General features: G+C 37.8%; 2 protein-coding genes and 1 pseudogene across 2 annotated transcripts; 1 reads left to right on the top strand and 2 right to left on the bottom strand.

Moving 5' to 3' along the window:
- Positions 1 to 10,740: 10,740 nt before the first annotated feature.
- LOC122019702 lies at positions 10,741 to 22,821 on the bottom strand (annotated as a pseudogene).
- Positions 11,110 to 12,718, top strand: LOC122019701. The gene is made up of 4 exons (XM_042577170.1): positions 11,110 to 11,843; positions 11,920 to 12,111; positions 12,194 to 12,379; positions 12,461 to 12,718. The coding sequence occupies exons 1-4, from the start codon at positions 11,835 to 11,837 to the stop codon at positions 12,524 to 12,526; spliced, it is 453 nt and encodes a 150-aa protein (XP_042433104.1). The 5' UTR covers positions 11,110 to 11,834; the 3' UTR covers positions 12,527 to 12,718.
- Positions 22,822 to 22,951: 130 nt separating the features above from the next.
- LOC122019700 (peroxiredoxin-2E-1, chloroplastic-like) lies at positions 22,952 to 23,852 on the bottom strand. Its single transcript, XM_042577168.1, has one exon. The coding sequence runs from the start codon at positions 23,754 to 23,756 to the stop codon at positions 23,079 to 23,081; it is 678 nt and encodes a 225-aa protein (XP_042433102.1). The 5' UTR covers positions 23,757 to 23,852; the 3' UTR covers positions 22,952 to 23,078.
- Between the last annotated feature and the right edge of the window lie 1,806 nt (positions 23,853 to 25,658).

Genomic DNA, 25,658 nt, shown 5'->3' on the forward strand with positions numbered 1-25,658 from the left:
GTAAAGCAAGAGATTCATTTTAACTTTAATCGTAGGCAATTCACCCCCTCTTGCCGGCCCCTCTGGACCAACAAAAGGAAGATGAGGAAGTTTTTTCCACATCTTCAAGGGTTGAAGAAGAATCCGAGACAAGTGAAGAGGAAGTCTTGGAAGTCAACCTTGCAAGCATCTCCACCAAAGTCAAGTCAAAGGACCGCATCGTTTGCTTCGGTTGTAATAAGAAGGGGCACTACAAGAGTAGATGTCCAATGGGTGAGAAGAAGGTAAATCCTAAACTCACTCAAGTTGTTTTAGATATTAATGTAGGTTGTAGGAATGAAGAAGCCAAAAGGAGGAGAATGTGCATTGTGTGCTTCACATGTGGGGAGAATGGTCACTACAACACTAAGTGCCTAAGAAAAGGGAAATCAAGAAACTAGCGCATTTGAAGAAATGAGAGAAGAAGAGAATTTCAAGTTGTGGGGAAACTTAAAGGGTAAGGGAGGTATACCCTAATTTGAATTGTAATTCAAATTATTATTTTCTCATGCACGCTAGGATTGATAATAATTATCATCATATAGCAATGAAGAATTTTAGCTTTAGGTATCTGATGTGTGTAGATTATATATACTTTTATGCATATTTTGACGCATATTTACATACTTTATTTGCGCTTGATCTATGCATTTCTACACCTCTTATCGTATTTTCAACATAATTACTCCTTTTTATCGGAGATATGCTCTTTATGTGCTTTTCTGTTGACAGGAGGCACTTTTGGAGTGAAAACGACACTCATGGATGATTAAAAGAGAAAACAAAGATAAAGGGGCTTGGTCGTGTAGAATCCACACAGTTGTGCCACTTACCAGAGGATGAGACGTCCCCAGTCCACACGATCATGCCATGAAGCAGAGAAGAAGATAGCCCTAGCCATGTGGATTCACACAGCTATGTGGGTTTCCATAGAAGAAGCAGACTCTAGTCGTGTGGATTCCACATGGTCATGTGGATTTTCCAAAGGCAAAGTAGTGCATGGCCGTATGAATCCACATGATTGTGTCACCTTACCAAAGACCAAGAAGAGGGTGGTCGTGTGGATGCTACACGGCCATGGAACGGGCAGTACCAGGTCCTTGCCCAACACTATTTAAGGGGATTTCTTCCCCTTTTCAAAGGAGGAAGGTTCTCCTTCTTGGGAGATCCATCTTGGTTCCAATCTACACTCTCTCTACTCTCTGCTCTACGATCCAAAGTGATTTTTCATTATCTCATCGACTCCAAAAGCAAAGGATTGGATCCGAAGATCACTCAACGCATCGGATAAGCTTCTTCTCCCTTCTTTTTCTAGTTGGGGTTTTGATGGTTTTAATTCCTATATCTTTGGATTCTTTTCTTCGTGTCATGGAGTAGATCTAATTGTGATATAGATTTATGTAAGAACTCATGGATTTGCCAATTTTCTATCTATGTGACATTGTTATGTCTTGTATTCATTTGATGTTATGTGTATGTATTGTGTTTGAGCTTAATTCTTATATTTGATTGAATTTTTGTGTAGAATTATTGATCTCATAGAGGAAATGCCCTAGATTGTATGACTGAGGGGCTCTATTGACAAGAGTATCCCATTTCTAAATGTCTAGAGCATTACCTCGAAAGGAGGAGCAATTCTCAACAAGGAAGTAGGGAATTGGACGTAATTGTTATTTCTATCTCTATGATTATTGAGTGTTAGTGTGTTCTTGTGATTTATGACCAAGGAATCCTAGTGATAAGGGTATCCCATTATCGAACTTTATAGGAATCACTTCCATTTAATAGCATAGGCTATGAATCAAAATAGCATTCCGGCTTGACCTCCATGGGGAAGAAATGGTAATGAATCTAGCTTTCTACAAATGCATAGGAATATAGAATAGACAATAGGCGATCTATGATATATTGATTAATATCATAATGAAACTGAACCTTTAGAACATCTTCCAAACCAAGTTCCTCTACACTATTTCTCTCTCTTCCCCTTTCTCAATCTTACTTCTCTTTACTTAGCATGTGACTCTCAACCATCGATCGTTTAGCTAATTCACTATGAGTAATAACTAGTGCTTATAAAAGTTCTCGTGAGATCAATAATTTTTTATTACTTGACAACATCCGTACACTTACAATCACACATCAATATCATAATAGAAGTAGGGTAAATTTTAGAATTAACCCTAAGGTACCTATGCATGATAGACCTAAACAAGTTAGATTCTCATTATCTAAGGAGAAGAAGATAATGGAGAACCTAGGCAAAAATCCCAAGAAGAGGAGGCACATGCCTAGAAAGATGGTAGGTCTAGAAATATCCAAGGTGGACAATAAGAGTCCAAAATTAGGAATCTAGAAAATGAAAATCAAAGGCAAAGCTTGATAGTTTGGAGAAAATCCTAGAAAGATTCAAGGTTAGATCTATAAGGTTAGATAAAGTGTTGGGTAGTCAAATATCCAACAATGATAGATCGAGTTTAGGATATCGATCTAGTTCCTCCATGGCTAAGGAGAGATCATATGCTAGGATAGCATTTGATAATAGAAAGGGAGAAGTAACCAAGGGAAAAGGAGAGTCATCCAAGGCCAATGAGAAGAAATATGTAAGGGGTGCATATGCTTATGGCAAGGATGAGGTATCCAAGGTTGAAAAGAGAAAGAAATCTTCTAAGATGCACTATTGTTGTTTAGCCATAGTGGAGAAACCATTTAAGATGGTGGCTAAGGTTAAGAGCTCTAGGGAGAGCTCAAAGAGTTAAATTGTGACCCATGACCAATGGATCTCAAGTGAACCTTACTTGAGATTCTAGATAGGTCATAACATATGTCAAGTGGTTTGAAAATTGACTTAAGTCTTAAATCCAAAGAATTTGCACAATTGAGTTGAGTTGTCATACAAGAAATATGACATTGGGTTCATATTGCATGCAAATTAATTTTAGATGTATATATGTCATATAAACTAATGCTAGAGATGCATTATAATTTAGTATAGACAGATATATCAAGGGGAAGTCAAAACTAGGACTTCAGATCAAGGTTTAATTGAACAATTTAGATAGTTTTAGATTTTATGTCAATCTTGGGATCCATGAAAGATATATTTTTGAATATACTTTTTCCGAGTAAATAATGGCAAAACAAACTTCTCCATAAAATTTAGAAATTTTTAAAAATCTGTGGAATTTTTGGTATATTTCTAAAAGTAGTTTTAGAAATACATTTGGGGCTAAAATTAGTGTCAATCGACTGCTATCAAAAACTAGTCAACTGGCAACATTGTTCATTGAACACAGAATGATTCTGTGAGGTTGATTCAATGAGAGCAGTCGACTAGGGTCTAGGTTCGTTGACTGATACAGTCTGAAATTATTTTTTAACAATAGAAAATGACGAAAATGATGGTATACATGTATTTAATCATATGGGGGATCAATACATGATGATTATAGTCATTAGAGGTATAAAAGTCTAATAATTGGGATATCATTGGAGCTCTTTTTTATATATGCCAAAAGGAGAAAAGTTTAGGTTTAAATGGGAAATCTAAATACCTTTACAAGAAATCTTAGCTCAAGGGGGAGTTTAGGTGAAGGGGAAGCCAAGGATTGAGTTCCATTCATATGTATGAGTAGATTGCATAATTTATTTGTATATTTATTGTATTATATGTGTCCCTAACTTAAACAGGTTGCCAAACATCAAAAAGCGGAAGATTATTGAGCAATCGGTGTGATCCTAGGTTTTGATGTTTGACCAAAGGTTTGAGTTAGGTTATTATTGTATTTGATATGCACTTGTGAGTGTGCAAAATGTAGGTACAATAAGGCAAAGTCCAAGTGGAGTCTTAGCAGTGTAAGCCCAAATGTATAGTATTGACAACGTAAGTTCAAGTATGACTTGGTAAGGATGAAATCCCAGAGCATAGCTCTTGACGGTGAAGTCCCGGAGGTGCTACCTCTTGGTAAAGGAAGACCCATAACAAAGCACAAAGTTAAAGAAAGCTCTTGAAGGCAAGGCATGAAGGATGGAGAAGCATATGAGGGATGCGACGCTGAGAGAAGAGGCTAGAAGGCAAGATCGAGGTTATGCAGGCAAGGACGAGTGTTGAGTGACTATACTCGAGGTTATTAGTTGATTGGAAAGATTACCAGTCGACTAGAGTAAGCATAGAATATTTTTGTGCCTGATGGCTATGAAGACAGTCGACTGGTAAAGAGTCGTTGAACAGAATCACGGATTATGTAGAGTGTCATTGGTTATGTCCAACGGTAGCATCAGTCGACTGATAACTTTATCAATCTACTGGTAGTAGGAAAATAGCTTGGTTGTTTTCCCCCAAACTTTATATAATGACGCTTGGGGTAACTGACTTGGGTGACAAAATTATAGATGGTTAACCTTTAATTAAAGTCTCTATGCTCTCATTGTGATCCTTGTGTTCTTGATCGAGTTGTGGTGAGTGTTCTCCACTAACAAGGAGGATTGAGCTAGCCGAAGTTTGCTAGGGAATCATCCACCTACGAATAGGGATCATCCACCTTACGGACAACCATGGAGTATGAGCATTATCTCTGAACCACGTTAAACGAACGTGCTGTGGTTTGCTTCTTACTTAGTTGTTTTCATTATTCCGCTACGTACTAACAACTTGTAGGAAGAAGGTTGAATTACGATGAGCCAAGTATTCAACCCCTCTTCTAGCCAGACCAAGATCATCAACAAGCACCAACAATCTCCCAACACTTTTGAGCTTGTGTACTTTCGAGTTCACGAGCACTTAGCCTTTCCGAGGATGCACCTAAAGGGGTTGTTTATATTATATTGGTGTAATCATCCTCGGGTAAAGGTTGACCAATTTAACTAAGCTTGGATTGGTCTGAGCATAAGTTTTGATATTTGACAATGTGTGAGAGAAAACTTAAGTAGGTAAAAGGAGGACCATATACTTGACTGAGAAATCTCTAACCAGAGGTTAGACAACGGAAAGTCTTAACTGGAGGTTAGGCAAGACAATGAAAGTTCTAGCGGAGCTATGTAATGGAAGACATAGTTAGGAACTAATCAATGGAAGTCTTAGTGGGGCTAGGCAAGGAAAAAGTCTAAGTGAATCACGGAGAACATGACACTTGGCATGAGACGATAAATCCAAGTAGATCATGGAGGACTAGACACTTGGCACGAGATGAAAAGTCTAAGTGGATCAAATGTTGACTAGATACTTAGTAAAGAAGACCTAGAAGATCAAGTTGACCGGATGCTAGACAATGGAAAATCTGAACAGATCACGGACAACTGGATGTTGGGCAATGGAAATTATAATAGGTTGAGGTCAACCGGATTCCAAGCAAGACGTGATTTCAGCCTCAGAAAAGTTGAAATTAGGGTTAGTAATCGATTGTCAGGAAGTGGAATCGATTGGCAAACCTTAAACTCGAAATTCCGAGTTTGCTGCTTGAATCAATTAGTCTGATTGATTGAGTAGTCAATCAATTGGTAGGAGGCACGATTCAAATAGTTGTTCGAATCAATTAAGTTGATTGTCTAATCGATTGGAAAGCTTTTCCTGAAGAACATAGAAGGTCGTGGAATCGATTGAGGCCAAGTCAATAGATTGGAGGCTTTTTACGAGAGAACAAGAAGCCTTGGAATCGATTGAAACAATCAATTAGAGACTAACTAATCGATTGGTTGAGCAAAAAAAGAGTTGTTTTGCAGTTTAAACGATCATGACAATCGATTAAGGATAAGACCAATCAATTGTGAGATGTTTCCAACCCAAAAGAAACCCTAGAAAAGGGGAGTTTGTGGACATTTGAAGACGGTGGTTCTTGAGTGTTTGGGAAACAAGTGATGTTGCATTTCCTAGCACTAAGAGGCAATCCAAATTAAGAAAAGAGCGAGCAAAACAAGGTTCATTGTTGTGAAGTTGTATTCAATTGTATTTCGTATTTGCTTTCTTGTTTTCTTATTGTATTTCTTATGCTTAAGAATGTACGAGATTTCTCTTCTGGAAGGATTCCGAGAAAGGGATTTTCATAGTGGATATTATGAGAGAGAGTTGGACCCTTGAATTAGTCACTTCAAAGAGATAGATACTAAGTAATCAAGGTGCTAGTATTACTTTAAATTTTTACTATCAACATCAAGTTCAAAGAGACTATTGAAGTTATTTATCCCCCTCTAATTCATACCGGTCCTAATAATTTCCAATCCACCCTTTCGAGTCCGAGCATCTAGCTTTTCTAAAAGTATACACAAAGGGATCAGGGCCGACCCTGAGGCATGTCACTAGAGATAATGGCCAAGGGCCCCCAATATTTAGGGCCCGATTTTGACATGTGTATATATATATATATATTATGTATAATTAGATTGTTTTAATAAAAATCTAAAAAATATATTTGATTAGATTATTTTAATAAAGGTCCATATATATATATATATATATATATATATATATATATATATATATATATATATATATATATATATATATATATATATATATATATATATTCTATTAAAATTTAAGGAAAAAAATCTAAAATAGAAAAGAAAGAAAAAAAGAAGGAAGATAAATGATCATTTAACTCTTTCCAAGATTTTATTTTTTTATATAATTCTTTTTTCATTAATTTGTTTACAGAAGTCATAATACTCTAAATAGTAAAATATGGATCCTGAACGCTAATTCTCTCCCTTCTCCTTTGAATCTCTTCTTATTAAATTAGAAAATTTTACTAATTTAGTTTTATCAACGTATCATTCATCAATATATAAACTTACAATGTAAGTTACCTACTTATCTATATTTTTTTTATTGTCAATATTCAATATTAATTTTTAATATTATATTGGAGTCAATATTTTATAATTATTCTTACCGATTTGAAAGAATTTAAATAAATCATCTTAATTTTAATCATCATAGAATAAATTATATCGATTACTTCAAGCACAAACCAGACTTTATTTTCATTGCTTGTATTTGTTTCATTGTTAGCTTTGTTGCTAGTTTTGTGTGTTTTATTTTTACACTTGAAATTTGCAGTACAAACATGTTTCTAAAATAATATCAATCTTGTAGTTAGAAAAGAAACAAAATAAAAAAAAATAGATTATTAAAACTCACAAAGGTGTTCTTCGTAAGTTTTTTAAAGCTAGTTATTCAATTGAAGATTCAATTGATGAATTACAAGAAGTGAGTCAAGAAGAATTAAATGATTATGCAACAAATGAGTAACAATTGAGTAATCAAGAAGAATTAAATGATCATGTAATCAATGAGCGAGAAGAATTGGAAGAAAATGATGATAATGATTTGAATGTAAATGACTTGATAATTTTATGTATCAAAAATGATGTATTAGAAAATTTTGATTTTGAAGATCTTATTGATGATTTTACTTCTCAAAATGTTAGAAGATATAGATTTTTTTTTAATAATTATTTCATACTTATTTTTTTATATTTATAGGTATTATATTTTTTTTAGAAACTTAGGAAATATATTTTGTATGGTATTGCATTTTTTGAAGAATCTTGAGAAATAAATTATGTATGGAGTTTATCATATTTTAAATGAAATATATTGATTTTCAAATTTTTCTATTAAACCATATTCGAATTTTAGGTTAGTAAATTTTTTTTACTATAGAGGTCTTTTTTTCTCTTTTCGTCCCAGGACCCCCAAAAATAAGGATCAGCCCTGAAAGGGATTATTCTTCTAGGGATATACCTAAAAATATTATTCCCAATCCATTCTTTCTGAAGCCGTTAAAATTTGAGGTATGTCTTGGATTGTTGACAAGTTTCCGCACGAGCAAGTTCACCATTTTTGCTAGGTGAGGATTACAAAGCACATCAATATTTATAAATAAAATAATGTTAATAAGGTATTTAATATGATTTGAATCCTCGATTCTACTTTAGTCTAAAAATTCAATAGATACCTAGGGCTGAAATTTTTTACATAATTCCTGATCCTTCCTAACTCTCCACCTGTTTCCGTCCCGAATTTTTTCCGACCCGAATCTTTCCCGACCCAAGTGGTCGGGATTTTTCCTGACCCGACTAAAATCGGGAACAGGATTAGGTACAAAAGTTCTATCCGACGGACTTCCCGACCCGACCCGAATATATTAATAATAATTTTTAATTCAACTTTTTTTTAAAAAAAATAATAATATAAAAAATAGGTTTAAAAATTAAAATATCAAACTTTAACTGAAGTATGATTTTAAAAAACATAAAAAGAAAAATAGAAAAATAACTAAACAGTAATTCAGTAAAGTAGCAAACTAAGGTTCCGCTATTACGCATCTTAATTCTCAAATTCTCATTCACTCCTCATTCACTTCTCGATTCGTCCTTGTGCGAACCCTAGAATCGCTGCTCAGGAAGGCGGCTGCTTGAGGATCAAGGCGCAACGACGAACAATCGGCTTGCTGGTGAGCGTCTTGTGATCCCTTCTGGAGAAAATCCCATCTTTGGAGGATTGGATCGCAAATATTTGGTAGATGATTTCGTAGGGTTTCTCGATCCCTCGCCATCTCATTAGATAGTTTTCCTGGGAGGATTTAGGGTTTGAGTCGGGAGATTCGGTGGATTGTTCTATTTGGTGTGAAATTCAGCCTGTTGTTCAAGCATCTTCCTTTGATCGGAAAAGGGTGATTAGCTAGAGCAGAAAAGATGAAGCCGAGGAGCAAACCAGATGAAAATGAGGCTGACTTCTTCCCTTGCCCTCCGAGGAAAAACTGGTCTGTTGGGTTGATCAAATTCATCTCTTTTCTGGTCATATTCATGGTCGGGGTCGTCATAGGCTTGTCAGCGAGTGGTCGCTTCACCCGTTCCTTCAATTCACAGACCGAAATCTTTTTCCCGAGTACAATGTACATGGCCAACTGTGATAAGGAGTTTTTGAGCTTCAAGAGTTTTGTGACTCCTGAGCATTTGATGCATAGTATGACAGACGAAGAGCTATTCTGGAGAGCTTCTATGGTGCCGAAGATGGAAGAGTATCATTCAAAGGGTGCCAAAGGTGGCCTTCATATTCATGACAAGAGGGCCTCTGCCCTTAGTGCAACTGTGGGACAGATTCTTCAAAGGCCATGAGGGGTTGTATTCAGTATATGTCCACACACTTCCTGATTACAAACTTAATGTCTCCGAAAGTTCCGCGTTCTACGGTGGCAGATCCCTAGCGAGGTGAGATTCATCTTTTGTTTTTGAAATGATGTCTCCTGTGTATACTTAGTATCAAAGGTTAAAATCATAATTGAAGTGCTATCCAGTGCCGTGTCAAGCTTTGCAGATGCATGAAGCTTTCACTGGTTTTATTATTCCTAGCAATCTACTCTTTTTATTCCAAGCAATCTACTCTTATTATTCGATCGAACTGATATTTAACTCAAAATGCTACTATATAATGAAAATATTTGAAAATTCAGAATATCATCTCCCTATCCGACGGGATCCTGAACATTCGGGTCCCGACACTTGTCGGGTACGGGATCGGGAAAAAAATTGATTCTCAAATTTTATTGGGACGGGAATTGGATAAAATGATTATGGGACGGGTCCCTACCCGATTCCACCCTTATAGATATCTGTAAAGGCAACTTACTTGACATATAGAAGTATCTATTTCAAATAAAGAGTTATCACGTATTTGATTAGAACAACCATAAATTGGCTCAATGATCTCATTAATTTTGCACCCCCCAAGTTACAGTTGATAGGGTACCCATGCAATCTCCTAAGTATCCATATCCATAGTTTGATTTCACATATTGTAAGATATTTTCCTTAAATACAGTGATAAATCTAGGTTATTGAATTACTAGACCACCCATTTCGAGTACTTTCAAATTATCCTTGATAGTTGGTGAAAGATTTATGTGAAATTATCCTTGATAGTTGGTGAAAGATTTATGTGAAACTAAAGTGTTCATTCTCAAGATTAATCGGCTCAAAGGATTGAATACCTAGTGCTAGCTTAAAAAAAAATCTCAATTTTGCTAATTTATATCTTATAAACACAAAGGAAAGCTCCAAAATCAAGCATGGCCATAGACTACAATCAAAGACTTATTGTTCCTGTGCTTTACCGGTTAAACTAAATAGCCTCAACTTAGTTAACCCATATCATTCCCTAATGATGTTATCGAAAGTTGTAAACCCAAATCACCGTCTTCCATCTTCCTTTGTTAGTTTTACATTACCTAATTTTTTCAAATGCATCAAGCCCTTCAAACTAGCTAAACCTGTCATCCTTTATTAGATTACATACAAAGTTCACCATTTGCATGTTGGGTTGCCCAAGAATTCACTTCCCATTGGGTCTTCAGTTCTTCGAATGCATTCATTTATTGTCATTCACTAGGACACATAAATTGCTCTACTTGTTCTCGATTATCAAAGAACTCAGCATATAAACAACTTTATGTTTCTCATTCTGGAATCCTCCCTGCTAGGTTTTTTAGGTCTCTGAGATTTCCCAAACCGTCATCCATTGTCTCCTACCTCAAAGCTCACTTCATACTAGACCCTAAGTCATTGAACCAACTGGATAGCCCTAACTCAACCATCAACTTTACCTTATTCTTTTTAAGCCAAAACTATATCATTATTTAAAAACAAGGCAACATTTATGCACATGCCCCCTCTCGGATGATGATTTAACAAGGTACTTCAACACAAATCTGTTTAAAGTAAAAAAATTTCTACTTTCAAGAATACCTATAAAAATTTGTAAAAACTCGTTTAAACCAAGGAGAAAATTTTAACATCAACTGTGAATTTCAGATTTGTTGCAACTCTGACGATTCAACCACCCCGAGGCGAAGGTAAGCAAGACCTCGTTTGGCGTGGTCGCTATACAATAGTTAATCCATGTACGAAACTCTGCTTTCCGAAGAAACCAGCCTCATCATCGGGCAGAGCGAGCGGAAGCCAGAAGAAGCAGCACTGCTGTGCATACAATTCCTGCAAAAGCAAGAGCAATTAGTGCATAATTATGAGGCCAATAAGGATGAACAATGCCAATCCAAGAGGTACACAACAATAACAACAGCCACCTCCTCCTCCTCCTCCAGAACCAGCAGCGATGAAACGCTCTGAAAGGCCTCCTCGTCCATTCAATGCGCCTTGTCAAGGTCCATGGAGTTTGACAACGAACGGCTTCCTTTTATCGAGAAACAGGATGAAGCTGTGGCTCCCCATGCCGAGGAAGAGTTAATACAACTGACGTGGTTTCACGTGACTGTGCGTGGGGGCGAACCGAGGCGGAGAGGGGCAGCTTCTCAACCCGCGCGGCCCAAGTCATGACCGGCTATTCCTTCCTTCTCTCGAAGCCCAAACGTCAACCCCATGCCATGGCATGGCATGGCCTAGCAGTAAGTAGTGGGGCTTTCGGTTAATGGAGACCAGAGGATCAGTGCGAATGAACCAATACTGCTGGCCTTGGGAAAAGGGCCCGAGGGTCAGAGGAAAAGGGTGAATGGGAGGAGTGGGGGGTGGTGGTGGTGGTGGTCGAAATGGAATAGATTAGGTCTTTGATGGCAATGAGTGTGGCTTCCTACCCTGAGCCCCGAGGGCAGCAGGCCATGCCTAGTAAAGATGGCCAAAGCACTTCTTGCCTTGTCCTTCTGATTAAGACCCCTCCTCTCTACTACTGCTGCTGCCTTTGCTGCTACGCTCACATTCCCTTCCTCCTCCACTCACTTATTCTTCTCAACCACCATTCCCTTTCCTCTACCTCTCCTATATAAACCTGCTGCTCCAGTCGTCCCTTTTAAGTTAAGAGCACAACAATGATGGAGGTTTGTATGTGTGTTAGATTTGGCTTTGTTAGTGTGCATGTAAGTAAACTTAGAGTTCAATTTTGGTCAATGTTAGGAGTGCATGATGAAGCGGCGCCAGGTTCCAGCATTTGGGTACTGGGATTACTGCGACGAGCTCCCCGTCACCCATTACTTCGAGCTGCAGGCCGGGCTGATCCGTGGTCATTATTATGGTGATCATGAACATGAGGGCGTCTTCAGTGCGCCGACTCATACAGCACCAGTCTATCAACACCACCATAGAAAGGTACTTACGGATCGCTATGACAGTTTATACTCTAGACCCAAGTCTGATGCTATTCTTCTGCAAATTGTGGATGTTTTTTCAGGCCAAGAAAGTTGGTAATGCGACGGGGGATCATAAACCGTACGCGAAAGAGCAAAAGGGGAAGCAAGTGAGGGTCGTCGCTGATCTCAAACAGCAAGCGACTCCGAGAAGGTCCAGAGCATCCAAGGCTGTAGACGAGGACTTGTACAAGATCCCTCCTGAGCTCCTGTGCCAAAAGCCCAAGAGGGTGGGTTTCTCCGCCTTGTTCCTGACTTTATCTAGTTCCACGATTTGTGTGTTTTGCTGATGGCGATGTGACTGTGTGCAGAAGAGGTCGTTGAAGAACTTGTGGTCAGGATGTATGGGACTCAACAGCGGTCGCTTAAGAAGCTAAAGACGGACGTAGCTTTTTGTGTGCTTCGGTTGTTGCTGTTGTTTCCTATCTTTCTTTTGGTCAGTTGGATGGGATATAACATCGAACTGATTACTACTAAAATGACAAGTATCTGTGTTGCGTATCTACCTACACGGTGGAATTTAATGTAAGAATGGACATCGATGTGATATCGATCTACATTTACCAGTATCTCTGCTGTGAATCTTGCTGGTTAACCATCCGAGTGTTCGTAATAGATTCAGTTATCTCAGAGCTGGACTCCATCACATCAAATAAATTTTGCTTTTACTCTTCTACCTTTCTCGAGGACCCTCCGCTCCATGGCAAAGCAGCTTCAACTGAAATTTTTAAATTTTATTCTTCAGAGATTTAAGACTACCGGTAAACAAACTGCATATGATGACATAGAAGCATGTGCTGTACAGCTTTTATTAAAACGAAATTGAAAAAAAAATACAGGTAGGACTTGTCAGCTTTGGATAGTTAAAGGAGGGGCAAATACTTTGGTTAATAGCTACATTTGTTGTCATCTTTTGCCCCACATAGGACAGTTCTGATGGTATTCTGGCTTTGTCACAAAGGGTGTTAGGCTTTTGAATTCCCCTTCTGTGGAAACTTTCTCAAGTTGGGTCTGATGCAAAAGCTGGGATCCGATGGAATATGTTTGGCATTGAGTTAGCATGCATGTGACTCGTATAGAGGCTTTAATGAGAATGACGTTCGTTATAATCAAATGTAGCATTATTTTAATGGCTGAGTTAAATACATAGGAGACAAGTTTTGCTAGGATTCGGCAATTTGTAAGGTGATTAATGATATTCTGAGAGTGAGCTCAAAGAGGGCAAAAGTTCTAACACGAAGAAGTGACACAGATGCACTGGTGAAATGTAAAACTAAAATATGAGGGTATCATAATGTCCCAAAGGTATTTAGGAAAAAGAATAACCTTTATATTGAACCTGTGGGTGTGGCCAAACAAAATATATCCCTCTCAAATAAAAGCATTATAATTTGGTTCCTTTTTTCTTTTTAAATCAATTTGAACTGTTAAAAACAAAATATAGTTTATAATGCAATTGAGACTAGAGATCACTTATTGAAGTTCTAGTATTGGGCAATACTGGGAAGTTGCATCTCCATGTTTTTTAATGGAAGTAATTCTAGTGGAGCAAAATGTAATACTAGGCTATTGTTTGTTTTCTTACAAAGAAACAATTGTTTGTTTGAACATGTTAACATTGCAGTGTGCGGTTTTGAGTGGAATTCGGTAGACCACTTTTGATTCCCAATGCTAATTCACAGCAAGATTTTTTGACATTGCAGTCCTTTCTAATTAAATATTCAGAGGGGTAATTGTTGAGATTTTAAGGCATCTCCAATGGAAGGTGTGAGAAATTTTTAAAATCTCAAATCTTAAACTAGAAATAAGATTTGAGATTTATAGTTTAAGAATAGTAGTAAAAATTCAAAATATGTTTTTTTTTATCAAAATTGATATAATATGCATGGAACCATATAACTATTTGTTATAAATTAAATCACAAAAAAATTTACTTAAAACTTTAACCATTGAAAATATTTCAATGAGTTTTTCTAATTGTGATGTGGCATATTAAAAACATAATAAATCAAAAAAAAAAAAAAAAAAAACTCATTTGGAACTTTAAGGATGGGAGATGCCCTTAGACTTGTTGGATGTTTGGTGGGATCATGCCTGGAGATTAGAGCTGTGAGACAGACTAATTGCAGTAATGTTTAGGAACAATTACTAAAAAGACAAAAAAAAAATAGGATTATTATTCCTTCTCTACTATCTTTTTAAATCATTGTCAGAATAAATTAGAAACTGATACGTTGAAATTGTTGTTTCACAAAAGGATAACAAACAACTTTAGATGGTGGCATCGCTGGTGCAGCAAAATAAAGAAAAATATCATGCTAGGTCATGTCTAACATACGGATGATATGTTACAGAGTTATATGCAAAAGTTACGCTCTCAGTAGATAGTTCCTTAGGAGCACAAAAAATTATGCGTCACAAAAGCCCAATATGAACTAGTAATGGAAAGAATATAAACCAACTAATAGAACGACCTTCAAATCATTCATCAAAAAAAAAAAAAAAAAAAAAAAGAATACGACCTTCAAATCGGATTAAAGCAGATATGCTTCAGGAAATTCATTCTGCTTGGGCCATCTAGCTGGATGCAACCGACTTTGCCATTGATCTCCTCATGGCTTCTGAGTATATCTTATGTTGGTAGGTCAGTGTTGAATCTAACAAGTCCCATGAGGATGTTTTTGGGTTCCAACCTGCAATGAAACTATCATTAACTTGTACGTTCAGAATAAACATGAAAATGAAACACAGGTTGGTGTATTAGCTAAATACCTAGTTGTTTATTGATAATGGTCATGTCAGGAATTTGCTTATCACTATCATCATATCCTTCACCGTAGAACTCTTTGGAACTCACATCAACAATTGGTACCTCCAAAGGAGGTTCCCCCGACACCTTTGAATACACCTGGAGAGAAGGCGAACCACATTAAAAGATAAGAAAAGCTCGGAAGATCTGCAACTTGCTGATAGAACGTAGGTACCTGTGTCATGATTTCAGCAAGTTGCTTCATAGTGACTTCGTTGTTAGGATTACCGACATTGAATATATGACGATTAGCTCGTGGAGGGTTTTCCTGCAGGATGTGAATAGTGTTTATTTCATCAAAAATATACAAAAAAAAAAAATGGAGAAGAGACAGGCTCCAGCAGGGTGTGAGAACGGTTTTTATTTCATAGCAAATCTATAAGAAATATAGAGGAACAAGAAAGTTACTATCATCAACAGAACAGCCTCTATGGCATCCTTGATGTAGACAAATGTCCGTTGGGACTGACAGCCATCAACATTTTTAGAGGCTCACTAGGACCATCTATTCCAGGAATGAAGTCCATCCTTGGTCCAATCCAATTGAAAGGCCTCACAATAGTGAACTCAAGACCATTTTCTGCACCCTCAGCTTCAAATAATCCAAAAGGTATAAGAACAAAAATACTACATTCTGCAGATACAAGAAAACCTGAGTAAAGTTACCATATATTAGCCTCTCGATAAGTTGCTTTGCACATGCATATGACCACCTCTGCTTACAAATAGAACCAAAAAAATGCATGGGGATGCATCTTCTTTGAGTACATAGAATTCTGGTGTCTATGAGATCACAAATATTCTCATCAGCAGAATGGAGGGGGAAAAATGTAAAGTATCAAGTAAGAAAGATACTGAAATCTGATATGAGCAAGGGTAAGGTATATAGCCACAGCATCAACAAAGTAATTCATGTAGCCCAGTATATTCACAAGAAAATATAGCATGCAATAGACTACTGTCTCTAAGTAAATTAAAACCATGAAATTAAAATGGCTTTAACTTCCTTTATTGTGCATCTGACCACCCACAAGAAAATACATTTAAATCTTGTGCAGTTTGTGATACTTTCAGTGTTGTTCACTATCTTGCACCTCAAAACTTATTTTCTCTACATTTAAAGTAAAGTCACTTCCATGCCTATTTGTAATGAAATTCTAGTGCATCTCATGTTGAAAAAATTGGACTATAAACAAGTAAATAAATTACTTGTATTATATCCACACTTCAAAAACACTACAACACTTTTGAGGATCACTCACAATTTTAGAGAGAAAAAGAAAAGGAAGATGAAGAACAACTTTCAATTTGAAGACTACACTTTTATTTTTCGTTGGATGATTGAACGTGAATGCAGGGGGGAGTATTTATAGTACTCACCATGCAAGATACATAGTTATCATAAAACTAAATTATATCCACAAAGAAATTTTATCCCTATCTATTGGATGAGAGAAATACTCTCAACCATACATTCTAATTTTTATCTATTAAATTTTATCCTTTGAATGAAAAAATTACTCTCATCCATTTCTGTATCGATCATGATATATATAATAACTCGGTCATCCATTTCAAATGCATATCCCGTTAATGTCTTTATTCTTATCTATTAACGGGTTGGTATTGATCTTTAACATCTCATATGTAATTCTGAAAATGATTGGCACCAATTCAATATGAAAATCACCACCAAAGTGGATACCCAAAAAAAACAAAGCAGAGTTGAGGGACTTGAATTAGTCATGCAATAACTAAACTGCATATACAAAATTGTCTGTGACCAATGTTGTAAATCACTATAGGCAGTACCTAGGCTGTTGAATTTTTTTTTACTATTTTTTATACAAAAAATTATAAATAATTATTATTCTTTATAATATTTATTTTTAATAAAATATATTAATTAAAAATTAAAAATTTAATCTAAATATTGAAAAATAAAAAATATATTTTTTAAAATATATATATATCAAAATTAAGGGAATAATTTTATTATACTTTATTAAGTATATTTAAATTATCCCAATCATAACTAGAAATTGATTAAAATTAACTTAAAGCCTAACTTACAACTTACTCATGTATCCTGTTAAAGATGGACGACGAGTCCGACATGTCGTCGGGACTGCACGACGAGTACTGATGTGTCGTCGGGACCACAAGACATGTTTGGACACATTGTCGGACTCAAGCGATGCCTTCAAGCCCGTCGTCGGGCTCATAGTTGTGTAAAGCATGCGTCTGGTTGCGCCTAGGCTCAAGGCACAGCCAGACGCATTTGCACCTGGGCAATGACCCCGGCACAATAATTGAATGAAGCGCGCTTAAGCGCGCGCCTTTTGAGAGGTTAAGGCACGCTTAAGGCATGATTTTTCTCGCTTTATTGAAGTTTTAATTTGTTTTTTTTTAAGTTCAACCCATATCTTTAAATCCCCTTTAAATTAATTAGGTTGCATTAATTTTCATGCATGCGACATATTTTTCTTGCTTGACTCTTCCTCTCCCCTAGAAAATGAACATCAACCTCCCTTAGTCCCTTGCAAACTTATTTCACTTATTTTCTCTTACATGACTCTTCCTCTCCCCTAAAAATCAGCATCAACCTCCCCTTCCCTCCACTCCTTTCTTAAACATGAACTCTTCTCTCGCCTACATCAACTTCAGCCTCTAGATTTGGCTACACTTTCTTGCTTTTCTCCTTTTGTTTCATAATAATAGGATATTTTTTTTCCTGACATATTTAAGTTCAAAAGTTTTCTTATCAGTTTTATTTTTTTACTCTCACATAATTAAATTGTAAATTAGCTTAAAATTTACATTCTAATGATTCTGTTTTTTTGTTTCTCACAAATTCAAATTGTAAATTAATTTAGAATTTCCATTCTTTTGATTTGCCTTTAATTTGAAGTTTGATTTTGATTATGAAAATAAACTATTTCAATATTTAAATGTTACTGAATTTTATATTTACATTATTGTTTAATAATTTGTGAAATTTTTTGACAGAAATTCCTTATATATGTTTGAATTGTAAAAATTTATACTCAAAGTGTCTTTCTTCAATAAGACTTGCACCTAGCACCTCAGGCCCCACAACACCTATGTGATTTTGGGTGCCCCACGCCTCGAATAATTATGGTTGGGCTCAAGAGATGCCTCCGGGCCTATCACCCGGATGTGTTGCCAGACTAGTGCGACGACTCTGGACGTGTCACCAGGCTTGGACGAGGTGTCTAGGCTTGCGCGACGTGTCTGGACTCCTCGTCGGCCCAAGCGACGTGATGCAGCAACGAACCGGCGGCAGCAATGGCGGTGGCAATTCCAAACACGGCGGTGGTGAAAGGAGATGAGTTATCGCCTAAAACACCACCTCAGACAAAGGCGGTGCGGTTGATGTTCGTCTCCTGCCTAGGCGGCTGCCATTTAGAACACTGGTTGTCACAACGTTTATGCAAAAGGGGCAAGTTGGATTGAGGTTCCAGATCAACCAATTTAACATCACCTAATTACAGATATGGACAAACCAAATGCAGTGTGCTTTATGTAATGCTCAATTAACCATAACAAGCAAAATAACTTTTCCCTTCAAGCTCCAATCAATCATGACTAATATAAACACACTTACAAGGATGGGAGCTAGTATAGATAATCAAGATAAGATACTTTTACATTAGGCAAAAAAAATTATCAAGCAATGGCAGTTTGGGCATGTTATCATGCTTTGATCAATTAATCTAGATAGATACATGACTCTTTATTTCCATATGATTAACTGTTCAGGCAAACAACGAATTATGCGAATGCTGTGATTCACACCTTGAGAGGGTGATCGTTTGTCAGGAAACTGCCAACTGTTTTCCCATACACCTCACAAATGGAGAAGTGAATGAGACGCTTGCTGCTCTCTGAGCAGTATCTGACCTGCACAACTACGCCCCATAAATCAGACAAACACCAAAGCACTGAATATCTAAGAATTGGATAGGTGAAGCAACCAAAAAACTTACAACGGGAAGAGCATCAATGAAATTGCTGTAGATGGTGTCTAGAGGACGGGTGTTATAATCCGCTGGCGTGCAAATTGCTGCCAGGTTGATCGTCTCCAAGTCCATTTTTTTTAAAAAAAAGACTTGATCAAAAAACCTAACGGAAGAAGACACCAAATGATATCAGCGTAGACTGGCTCAAAGCATCATACGACAGATCATGAAAAACCAGTTCCGAGTTCCCTACACCGCAGCTAGAGTGAGTGACAGATAATGAAAATGCAGGTCCGAGAGCATCAAACTGTTGCACAGAATGACAGATCCGAAGCAAGATAGGAATGTGAACGTGTCCAAGTGGACCAGTAAGCATTAACTGACGAACCAGTTCGGACATCTTGATAAGGCCCTCGACCCTAGAGTCGTGCTTGATGTTGAGGTGGTGAAAATGGATCCGTCGGTCCCAGGGGTGGCGGGCCTCCTGCCCCTCGGCAGAGGACGCCGGATCGAGCAGTTGCTTGATTTTGTCGCTGTATACGTCCACGGCCAGCACCGTGTGCGGCGTCTCGGTCATCAGTTTCTCGCAGAGATGGGATCCAATGAAACCCCTGGCCCCAATCATCCAGATCGTCATCGGGGCGATTGGGTTGCCGTCGAGATCCATCCGCGCAGCCGCTTCCATACTCGAATCCCTACAGGCTACAGGGAACCACTGTCTTCCCTAAATCCGCACAATTACAAGAAAATCCATTGAAGGAGAAGAAAAAAGAGGAGAAGATCGAGAAATGTAGGAGAAAAGCAGGCGCGGCACCTCTTTGTCGCCTGAGTTCAGCTGGCGATGCTTAAGGACATGGTCGGTCGGCGAGTAGAGCGGCGGATGTCGATGGGCGATATGTCCAATGCTTTTTTAAAAAAAAAAAATTATTTACCTAAGTTATTTGTTAGGCTTTATGTTTTATTGGGAAATGACTTGCATATTAAAAAAAATATATGAATATACATTGACAACGAAAGAAAGATTGTTTTTTCTACGAATTATTAAATCATATAATCAAAAATATCTAAATCACGTAGGTTATCCCATATTCATTTAGCTCCTCTATATTTATCCTAATTAATTATTAAAGTATAGCAAGTTATTTGGAACACGGTTTATATATCATATTGAAGAATAATAATTTTTTACACACGAATTACATTTTTTAATCAATTGTTATAGCGTTGCAAATCAGTTTAGATCTTAATGTGCTGATAAACAATGACCCGAGTCGATTGCTAAAACTATAACGACGGGGACAAATATGAAGGGGCAAAATGGGCATGAGATGCATAATTTTGGTATTCAACCGCTTTCATTACGCGATTTACTAATTTGCCATTATTTTTTTTTAATTCAAATATTACTTGCTTCCTTCGATAAATTTACTAATACAATCGGCAATCCTATTACCTACTTTTACTAAAAAAACATTCCTAATTTTAGTGTTAATTAATTATGAGTAATTAAAAAATGATCTTAATTATTCTACTAATTAAGTTTCAAGATTGAAATTAGATCTTGAAAAGACTATCTCTAGGCCAATATCTGGTATTCATACATGGGGAAAAGATTGGATTGAGGATCTCAGCACAAGTATATAATCTAATTTACTAATCATTTCAAGGCACCTATTTCACTTCATACTCCTTAAGGAAGCACAATTTATATCGGCCGGATAAATAGGCTACAAGAGTTGAAAAACTATGCAGTTACAAAATGTCGAGTCGAGTCGGAATTTTCAGACTGAGGAGATAAACGAGTAACAACTTCGGCATTGACTTATGTAATCGCGATTCATTGATTTATCCTGAAAGCTTAAGCAAACAGAAGGATTTCTGCTCACTTCTGTTCCATCTCAGAATTGTGTTGCAACATCACTCTCCAAAACATAAAAGATATCCGTGAAGGGACGAATATATATACACATCTATTTTCTAATAACTTAAAAAACATAAAGATAATCGAACAGACCTTCAAGGTTCTACAGGCAAAAAACTGATCATCCAAGGAAATAAATAGGAAGAAAGGAAACACAAGGAACTGGTTAGCAAGTACCAGAAGAGGACTGCAACTAATAGAAAAGGCAATTTTTTTTTATATTTCTTTACAAGTAAATATGCTACTAAATTCATTTTCAATAGAAAAAAGTACTAGTCCATTTGGACATAGTTATAATAGAAGTAAGATCGTATTATACCACAAACATTCATTCAACAATTTGACAACATCAACTATATAGAGCAGATTTAAGGATAGCCACAGTTGTTACAGAAAATCCATGCTGAATAAATACGCAAAATAAATAACACAAATGGAAAACTCATTTAAATTACTTTAGGGACTTATATTGGTGCGTGCACTATTTTAATGCATGAAATTGATTTATTTTATTATCAATTAAGGTCCATGTATATTCTGAGAATCATGAAAATAGCAGGCATTCCAATCTAAGAAATGTATATTATTTGGAAAAGTCATGTGTAACAGTCAATTTAATATCAATAAGTAGGATTGTTTACAAGGCCTTATGTAAAGTGTAAACCAAGTTGTTGAATGAAGTTTAAGATTTATTTATTTCTTAGAGTATCTTGTTTCTCATTTCATTTTGGTTATAGGAGTGTCCTCGTTTCAATATATCTTGCATGGTTAATTACCAAACATAAAATGTATTTAAAAAAAAAAACAAATCTATCATAACCTTTATTCAAAGGGATTTGATTTCAATAGCCAAGTGATCTTACATCACCTTCCAACTCAACCATTAATAATTAACTTTGATGAAATTAAAATTTTGAAATCCTTGAAATGCAATCACCCCACAATAGGTCAACAGCAATTGTCTCACCTCACCGTGATTGAGTCATCATCTACTCTCTCTCTCCCTCTGAACTAGCATGGACTCTAACGAGCCTCACCATCTCCTACCTTTGCCTAGTGGTGCACTCTCCAGGTTGCCTACATCATCACCTCCTTAGAGAGGGTATCATCTAATGTGTCTATGGAAAGGACCAAGGTTGAGGATCTAGAGATCCACATGTTGCAGCTATACCAAAAGATTTCATCTCGAAGATCCTACAGCCTACGCAATTGTTCTTTACTTAAGAATTTAACCTGTACCCTAACCTCTTCTCTTCATCATTCTACCTTAGTTTCTTGATTGAATTGAGTCCAACTTTCACTACTTAACACACCACCAATTTGAGAAATAACTTCTTAGCAGATGGACCCTATTAACAATTTTCCATCAACACCTATACTACTTTTCCATCCCTTGGAAACTTGTGGGATCTGACGAACCAATTCTCAAACTCACATTGTCAAGAAAAACTATTATTATTTTCTAACTGGATTGCTTCAGTTTAAGAATATTGAAACCATAGAAGGATCTCAAATCCACGGATCCCTCCGATTTCCAACCATCGCCCTGATGTAGATACAAGGTTGGCGGATCAATGCAGAGAATTGGGTATTAGGGAATTAGAGCTATTAGTTGATTATTTAAATAGTTGATCATATTGCTGAATTGCCAGGAGACATAGATTAGTTGACATTCTACCATTTTAACATTACCTCACTAAGTTAACATTAGATGGACAAACAGTTTAATGGTAATACATTTGTCAAATTTGAGATATTGTGATGGATTTGAAAATCTATGCAGATTTTGTGATAGATTTAGTAATTAACCGTATCAACAAACATTTACAGCATAAGACTTACGACGTCAAATTTATACTCTAAAGTTCTACGATGAAATGAGATATTAATTCTATTTTTTGTTTTATTTTTATGAATTTCCATTCTCTTAGGCATTTTGGCAAATACCTAGATTACGCTTAACAGACAATCCATTTCATTTTTCCCAATTGATATCCTCTTAGGCATTTGCACAAACACGTATTGTACTCGCAACAATCATCAACATACAATCAATCTGCCTCAATTAGCTGATCAAAAAGCTAGGAAATGCTAAATTCTCCAATATTTCATTATTCAAGAAGCATAACGAGAATTCATTTATCCAAATTGAACATTTTTGGAGTGCAAAAAAGTAGACTGCAAACCTGAAACAGCTGGGATGGCAAAAGGGGGTATTATAGGACCTTGAGCAAGTCCTCGGGGCCGCTGATGGTAAAGGAACCTCCTTCATCCAAATTGAGCACCTTGACAACCCCATCCTCCGCCAGCAATGCATAGCGCCGGGATCGGACGCCAAGGCCCACGGGCTTATCAGACAAATCGAGCTCCACTCCGAGAGCCCGGGTGAACTCCCCGTTGCCATCGGAGAGAAGCAAAACCTCGTCCCTAATGTTAAGGTCCTTCTTCCAGGCACGCATCACGAACGCGTCGTTGACCGATATGCAGGCGATGGTGTCGACGCCCTTGGCGCGCAGCTCCCCGGCCTTTTCCACGAATCCGGGGAGGTGCTTCTGGGAACACGTTGGGGTAAAGGCCCCCGGGACGGCGAAGAGGATGGCCTTCTTGCCCTTGGTGAGATCAGACACGGTGACGGTCTGGAGCTCCCCGTCGGAGTCGAAGTAGGAAAGTGTGGCGTCGGGAAGCTGGTCGCCGACGGAGATGGTGGTCGCGGCGGCGGTGGCGGAGACGGAAGAGGCGAAGAATCGGGTGAAGAGGGGAGACCGACGAGTATGCAGTCGGAGCGGTAGGTTGGTAGCGGAAAGGACGCGGTGGAAGCGGGCGGCAGGCTGGAGGAGGCGGGGCAAAGAGGAAGGGAGAGCGACGATCTTGGCGACGGAGAGGGAAGCAGACATCCTTGGCAAGAAAGTGGGTGGCTCGTCTTAGATGAGATGAGATCACGCCTCAATTGCTGTGATTCCTTATTAACTGCAGCGGTTGAAGTTCTGGGAGGACACCGGAGGTATTAAAACGACTGCATATTGCTCTCCCATAGAATTCTACACGCTGTCTACCTCCGTTAGGATTGGACAATAGATGTCAATTGCCATTTTGGTCCCTTCCTGCCTGCTTCAGTGGGATAATCATTCCGTCGTTCGGTTCGGCCGGTGGCAGCAAAGGAACGGCGTTGCTGGCTGGTCATCTGTCTTGCACGTGCAAGGTTTTTTTAACCCAAACAGACAAACAGATAGAAATGTGACCGCTAGATATTATTTTTAAATTGATTTTGATGACTTTTTTTAATAAGAAAAAGCATGAAAACAAATAAAACTGCCAAAGGATTACTTCATTAAAATCTCTCTTGGTAGTCCTCTTTTCATCTATAATTAATTATATATTGAAGGGTTAAGTGTGAGATTTCTCTCCAAATTTGATCATTGTATCATTTGTTAAGTTATGATTTACCCTTGCGGATGGATTGTAACTGTTTAAAAAGTAGAGTTTTAATTGGAGTTGAACTATGTTATATTTTTTTTTAATAGTGATTTAAGGAGTATGAGAAACCTCTATGTGTACAAGGAAAGTCAATGGTCTTACCGAGCATAAGGTTAAAGTTAAGATGGATCAACAAGATCGACCCAGCTCATCTCCGACTTGGTTCTATCAATCAGATGCTCAACTCCTCTCCGCTCGGCTCCACCAATTAGACGCTTAGCTCCTCTTCGTTCGACTCCACTGATTGAACGCTAAGCAAATCTCCGATTAGTCCCGCCAGTCAGACACTTTGATCTGACGCCTCTTAACATACCAAACCCTCCATCCTAATCATCCCGACTGATTAAGAATAAGTGTAGCACCATGTGATTTATCAGGACACATCAGGTAGTATGACTGACATGACATGTCCTCCACACAATCTTTTACAATGCAAGATATAAACGACATGACCCCTATATATGGTTGATGCGATGAATAAGGATGAGGGCACGTGGGCAAGTGAGCATTTTCATATTTTCACTATTTTTCCTTTACGAGAGTTTCTTTGTGAGAAAAGAATAGGCTTTTCTTTCAGGAAAAAGGCAACATGCCACGGTCGTCGCAAGGCATGTCGCCTTCGCCTTCCAGCAAACCTTCGATGCCTCACGCCAACGCTGCGACGAACGCCACCAGCCATAACATCCTCTCCTTCTCCCTTGTCGAACGCTCATAGAGGAGGCAGCCGCCATCAATCGATCCTCCCCTTTCGCTAGATCCTCCATCTGATCTGCTCCCTATTGTCATTGCCTCCCCTCACATGAGCAGCAGACCTTCAAAAGTCGATGCTAACATCACCTCCGTCACTCTGTGATGCACGTCGCAATCGTCCTCCTCATCGCACGGCACGACGCATGCCGTAATCATCATCCTCACTACTAGCAGTGTCTCTCCCTCTCTTCTCCCTCACAATTGTCGCCTACAACCTTTTCCGTCATCGACCGCGCATCTCCTCCCCCTCACAGTTGTTACAATTGTTCCTGACACCGATCTGGTGGCTACCGTTACCTCTCTAGTCACTGCCACCCCTGAACTACTATTGTCGTGCACCCCTGTGATGCTCCACGCTGATTCGACATTCAACGATTGTCGTTGCCCTCGGTACAGATCTAGCCACTGCTACCGCAGACCCTGCTATGTAACGACCCGCCTTTTACTAACTAAGCTGTAAGGCTGATCGTCACATTATGCTGTGCTAACTAATCCATGACCATCATTAAGTCTAATTGCGGACGCTGTACTAATAAAATTTTTTACTAAACTATTATCATTTCTTGGTTCTA

Source organism: Zingiber officinale, chromosome 9A (assembly GCF_018446385.1).
Source record: "Zingiber officinale cultivar Zhangliang chromosome 9A, Zo_v1.1, whole genome shotgun sequence".
Classification (NCBI taxonomy): domain Eukaryota; kingdom Viridiplantae; phylum Streptophyta; class Magnoliopsida; order Zingiberales; family Zingiberaceae; genus Zingiber; species Zingiber officinale.

What these genes read in the sequence shown, in the direction of transcription:
- LOC122019701 (XM_042577170.1), top strand. An exon ending in ATCAACACCACCATAGAAAG is followed by an intron (nt 12,112 to 12,193) that starts GTACTTACGGAT and finishes ATGTTTTTTCAG; the next exon opens with GCCAAGAAAGTTGGTAATGC. An exon ending in TGTGCCAAAAGCCCAAGAGG is followed by an intron (nt 12,380 to 12,460) that starts GTGGGTTTCTCC and finishes GACTGTGTGCAG; the next exon opens with AAGAGGTCGTTGAAGAACTT.
- LOC122019700 (XM_042577168.1), bottom strand. Translation starts at nt 23,756, where the DNA reads ATGTCTGCTTCCCTCTCCGTCGCCAAGATCGTCGCTCTCCCTTCCTCT.